We start from the raw sequence: 5,762 nt of genomic DNA, 5'->3' as shown, positions 1-5,762 counted from the left end.
GGAGGGGGGCGGGTCGTCCCGCGACCCGGCTGATCACTTGGAACGTGAGGGGGTTGAATGGGCCGGTCAAGAGATCAAGGGTATTCTCACACCTGAAGGGACTGAAGGCTGATGTAGCAATGTTACAGGAGACACATTTGAAGGTAGTGGACCAGGTTCGCCTGAGAAGGGGGTGGGTGGGACAGGTGTTCCACTCTGGATTGGACGCAAAGAACCGGGGGGTGGCGATTCTGGTGGGAAAGAGGGTGTCGTTCGTGGCGGAGGAGGGGGTGGCGGATAAGGAGGGTAGGTATGTGATGGTGAAGGGTAAGCTGCAGGGGGAGAAAGTGGTGATGGTCAACGTATATGCCCCGAACTGGGATGACGCGGGTTTTATGAGGCGCCTATTGGGCCTCATTCCGGGACTGGAGGCAGGGGGCTTGATCATGGGGGGGGACTTTAACAGTGCTGGACCCCGGGCTAGACAGATCGAGCTCAAGGACCAATAGGAGGCCGGCAGCGGCAGAAGTGCTGAGGGGGTACATGGAGCAGATGGGAGGAGTAGACCCATGGAGGTTTGGTAGGGCGAGGGAGTATTCCTTTTTCTCCCACGTCCATAGAGTGTACTCCAGAATCGATTTCTTCGTGTTGAGCAGGGGGCTGATCCCGAGGGTACGGGAAGCTGAGTACTCGGCCATTGCGATCTCTGATCATGCACCACATTGGGTGGATGTGGAAATGGGGGAGGTGCGGGACCAGCGCCCGCTGTGGCGGCTGGATGTGGGGCTGTTAGCGGACGACGAGGTGTGTAAAAGGGTCCGGAAGAGCATTGAGAGCTATCTGGACTTGAATGACACGGGTGAGGTGCAGGTGGGGATGGTCTGGGAGGCCCTGAAGGCAGTGATCAGGGGAGAGCTGATCTCCATAAGGGCGCACAGAGAACGAAAGGAGAGGCAGGAGAGGGAGAGGCTGGTGGGGGAGCTATTGGAAGTGGATAGGAGATATGCGGAGGCACCAGAGGAGGGGCTGCTGGGAGAACGGCGCAGCCTGCAGGTCAAGTTCGACCTGCTGACCACCAGGAAGGCAGAGACGCAGTGGAGAAGGGCACAGGGCGCAGTCTATGAGTATGGGGAAAAGGCGAGCAGGATGCTGGCACACCAGCTTCGCAAACGAGATGCGGCTAGGGAGATTGGGGGAGTGAAGGAGAGGGGCGGGAAGGTAGTGCAGAAGGGGCAAGAAGCGAGTGTAGTGACAAACGGGAGGAGGTCGGAGTATTTCGGGCTCCACCGAGGGACCAGGCAGGGATGTCCCCTATCCCCCCTACTTTTCGCACTGGCGATTGAACCGTTGGCGATGGCACCGAGGGGTTCAGGGGGGTGGAGAGGACTGACTAGGGGAGGGGAGGAACATCGAGTATCGCTGTATGCGGATGATCTACTGCTGTACGTGGCAGACCCAGAAGGGGGAATGCCGGAGATAATGGAACTATTAGCAGAGTTTGGGGACTTTTCGGGGTACAAACTAAATTTGGGCAAAAGCGAGGTTTTTGTGATACACCCGGGGGACCAGGGAGAGGGTATTGGGAGACTCCCCTTCAAGCGAGCAGGAAAGAGCTTTAGGTACTTGGGGGTGCAGGTGGCAAGGAACTGGGGGACCCTCCACAAGTTGAACTTTTCCAGGCTGGTGGAACAGATGGAGGAGGAATTTAAGAGGTGGGACATGGTACCGTTGTCACTGGCGGGGAGGGTGCAGTCAATCAAAATGACGGTCCTCCCAAGGTTCTTGTTTTTATTTCAGTGCTTGCCCATCTTCCTCCCTAGGGCCTTCTTCAAAAAAGGTGACGAGTGGCATCATGAGCTACGTGTGGGCGCATGGCACCCCAAGGGTGAGGAGGGTCTTTTTGGAGCGGAGTAGGGACAGTGGAGGGCTGGCACTACCCAATCTTTCGGGGTACTACTGGGCAGCAAATGTGTCAATGGTGCGCAAGTGGATGATGGAAGGGGAGGGGGCAGCTTGGAAACGAATGGAGAGGGCGTCCTGTGGCAACACAAGCCTGGGGGCCCTAGTAACGGCACCATGGCCGCTCCCCCCCACGAGGTACACCACGAGCCCGGTGGTGGCGGCCACCCTCAAGATATGGGGGCAGTGGAGGCGACATAGGGGGGAAATGGGAGTCTGTTGGCGGCGCCAATAAGAGGGAATCATAGATTCATCCCGGGAAACATCGACGGGGGATTTCAGAGCTGGTACAGGGTGGGCATACGGCAGCTGAAGGACCTGTTTATAGAGGGGAGGTTTGCGAGCCTGGGAGGGCTGGAGGAGAAGTTTGAGCTCCCCCCGGGAAACATGTTCAGATATTTACAAGTGAAGGCATTTGCTAGGCGGCAGGTGGAGGGGTTTCCCCTGCTCCCCAGTAAGGGGGAGAGTGATAGGGTGCTCTCGGGGGTCTGGGTTGGAGGGGGGAAGATATCAGACATCTACAAGATAATGCAGGAGGCGGAAGAAGCATCAGGGGAGGAGCTGAAAGCCAAGTGGGAAGGGGAGCTGGGAGAGCAGATAGAAGACGGGACGTGGGCGGATGCACTGGAGAAGGTCAATTCTTCCTCCTCGTGTGCGAGGCTGAGCCTCATTCAATTTAAGGTGCTGCATAGAGCTCACATGACAGGGACAAGGATGAGCCGGTTCTTTGGGGGTGAGGACAGGTGTGTCAGATGTCTGGGAAGCCCAGCGAACTATGTGCATATGTTCTGGGCATGTCCGGTGCTGGAAGGGTTCTGGAAGGGGGTGGCAAGGACGGTGTCGAAGGTGGTGGGGTCCAGGGTCAAACCAGGATGGGGGCTTGCGATCTTTGGGGTCGGGGTAGAACCGGGGGTACAGGAGGCTAGGGAGGCCGGAATACTGGCCTTTGCGTCCCTAGTGGCTCGACGAAGGATATTAATTCAATGGAAGGACGCGAGGCCTCCAAGCGTTGAAACTTGGATTAACGATATGGCTAGCTATATTCAGCTAGAAAGGATCAAGTTTGCCCTGAGAGGGTCGGTACAGGGATTCTCCAGGCAGTGGCAACCTTTCCTTGACTTTTTAGATCAGAGATAGACGTTCAGGGTCGTGGCAGCAGCAACCCGGGGGGGGGGGGGGGGGGGGGGGGGGGGGGGGGGGGAGGGGGGGCAGCAAGGGTCGTGGGCGGACATGCACGACTGTAACGCGGGCAAGTCTGCTCGCTGCTCATGTCTGAAACTGTAGGCTGCCTTGTTTGTTAAGGTTGCCTGGGGGGGGGGGGGGGGGGGGGGGGGGGGGGGGAGAGGACTGGTGCGCGCGAGAGGGCGGGCGAGGGAGGGACATTTGCCTAGAGGGATTGTGTTGTAAATAATTTAAAATTAGTAGGGGTAAATGTTTGTATGGAAAAACTCTTTCAATAAAAATTATTTAAAAAAAAAGACTTATTTGTTATCCCAACACCTCTTGTGCAAGGGCACAGGCAGGAGGGGGGGGGGGAGGCGATGCATAATCTGTTTCTGGATCAGTTCAAGCGAGTTAAAATGTCCTTCACATTCCTAATTATCCAGTAATTTGATAAATCGGTCATTAAACCCAGTGAAAATCTACACAAGCAAAAATTACAAGCAGTTCACTGACCTTTCCCTGGGGGAATCTTTTCAGGAAGTACGGAGTTGTACAGCCAGTCTCGGAACAGAACTCTGGACCCCCGGATACAACTCTGAGCGACACATTACTGTACTCAGCTGCTATCAGAACAGGGTAGGACCTCCAGAAATCAGGGGGTGTATACAGAGTCTGAAAGACAAGAAATCATTATATATGAGAGCAAAGAAATCAAATAATTTTTTTAACAGATCAAGAAAAGCAAGCATCTCTGATCGGACAAATCCCTGGAGTTTTCATTTCACCTCCCCCGTCATGGACCACTCAGTAACCCAACCACAACCCAATTAGGCACACAACTGTCAAAGTCAGGTGAATCACTCAACCCCAGTCAAAAAGACAACTGTCCCACCTCTAGTGCCTTTAGAATTGATTGAGCCAAGTCAGCAAATCATGAATTTCTTACTCAATAGCACACCATGATTTTGCTCTTGTGCTGTGCTCTCAGCAGACATTATCACAGGCAACCCTGGAAGGGGCAAGTAACCCACCACAACCATGTCTCAGGCAATCCTGAGTCAGCAATCCACCGACCATGTCTCAGGCAACCCTGGAAGGGTCAGCAACCTACCAACATGTCAGGCAACCCTGTGAAGGTTCAGCACCTACCCAACCCTCTCTCCCCCCCCCCCCCCCCAGCAACCCACCCAACAATATTTTTTCCTAAATTTTGAGTACCCAAATATATTGTTTCCACTTAAGGGACAATTTAGCAAAACCATTCCACCTAACCCTGCACATTCTTCAGTTGTGGGGGGTGAAAACCTATGCAGACATGGGAGAATGTGCAAATCCACATAGTCAGTAACCCAGGGACAGGACTCAAACCCAGGTCTCAGCACTACAGTCCCAGTACTAACCACTGCCACCACATGCCACCCCACCTATTTATAGGGCAACCCTGGCAGGTCATCAAGCAACTATGACAGGCCCTCCATGGACTCTGAAGGCAGGAAAATTAGCAACAACAAAAAACCCTCCAAGCCAAAGACAAGCAACAGGCCACTCAGGCCCATTTTCTACAACACACTCCTTTCCCACATGGTCCAACTCCACTTAGGTAAACCCCTATGCAAATGTCAGAATAATAACCCAACCTAGCGCCAAAGAAGTAAATATAGGTAACTAAATCCAAAGTCAGACCAACAAATTTTAACATGAACGGCCCATAACATTGCCCATTACTACTGGGGAGGCGCCCTCAGGCAGGCTCTTGGTGGGAAGCAGGTCCTCGGTGGGAAGCAGGCCCTCGGAAACCATGGCAACCGCCCCTCCGAAAGGCCGGACTCGGAAATAGCGGCGGAAAGACATCGCAAAGTCAACAAATATCAGCAGCGGATGGCGGCAGGGGCGCCGCCGAACGGAGCCAGCCAGCTGCCGGCGACGTGCCCCGGCGGATGGCGGAGATTTTAACCGGATTACTGCTCCTCCTCGCCCCCCTCACCATTGCCGCCATGCGCGCGAGACCAGACTTCCCCCACTAGACGAGCAGGGCCTCTCAGCACTGGGAAATCCAGGTATGTCTCTCTCTGTAGAAATAGTCTAACTTTCCCTCAAACTCATCATTTGCTGCAGGTGAGGGTCACGCCGCACCCTCCATAATCCCCAATTAGTGTTATTGGAATTTAAAGGGGCAGTGCCTCAAGCCACCAGGGACCATCGTGCACTCCAATTTGTTTGGGCTGATTTGCATCTAAATGGTACATTTCTTGGCCTGGCTTTAAACCCAATTAAGTATTTTGTAAATTGGTGTTGTATTGGAGTTCTTCACCAGTTATACTGAAAGAAATAAAATCTTGCACATTCATAGATTTTACAGTGCAGAAGGAGGCCATTCAGCCCATTGAGTCTGCACCGTCTCTTGGAAAGAGCATCCTACCCAAGGTCAACACCTCCACCCTATTCCCATAACCCAGTAACCCCACCCAACAGGGGGCCACACGGTAGCATGGTGGTTAGCATAAATGCTTCACAGCTCCAGGGTCCCAGGTTCGGTTCCCGGCTGGGTCACTGTCACTGGGTCACTGGGTCACTGGAGTCTGCACGTCCTCCCCGTGTGTGCGTGGGTTTCCTCTGGGTGCTCCGGTTTCCTCCCACAGTCCAAAGATGTGCGGGTTAGG

At 54.2% G+C, this 5,762-nt stretch overlaps 1 protein-coding gene across 1 annotated transcript in view; it reads right to left on the bottom strand.

The window, feature by feature from the left end:
- Window positions 1-5,189, bottom strand: part of eef1g (eukaryotic translation elongation factor 1 gamma) — a 62,171-nt gene extending 56,982 nt beyond the window's left edge. The window contains exons 1-2 of the mRNA XM_038786260.1: window positions 5,087-5,189; window positions 3,616-3,774 (exon numbers count right to left, since the gene is read on the bottom strand). Of these exons, the coding sequence (XP_038642188.1) occupies window positions 3,616-3,774; window positions 5,087-5,098 (171 nt within the window). The 5' untranslated portion in view covers window positions 5,099-5,189. The remainder of the gene's footprint in view (window positions 1-3,615; window positions 3,775-5,086) is intronic.
- Between the last annotated feature and the right edge of the window lie 573 nt (window positions 5,190-5,762).

This window comes from Scyliorhinus canicula, chromosome 27 (genome assembly GCF_902713615.1).
Source record: "Scyliorhinus canicula chromosome 27, sScyCan1.1, whole genome shotgun sequence".
Classification (NCBI taxonomy): Eukaryota; Metazoa; Chordata; class Chondrichthyes; order Carcharhiniformes; family Scyliorhinidae; genus Scyliorhinus; species Scyliorhinus canicula.
The sequence above is the reverse complement of the archived record's forward strand: the minus strand, read 5'-3'. Positions and strand labels throughout refer to the sequence as shown.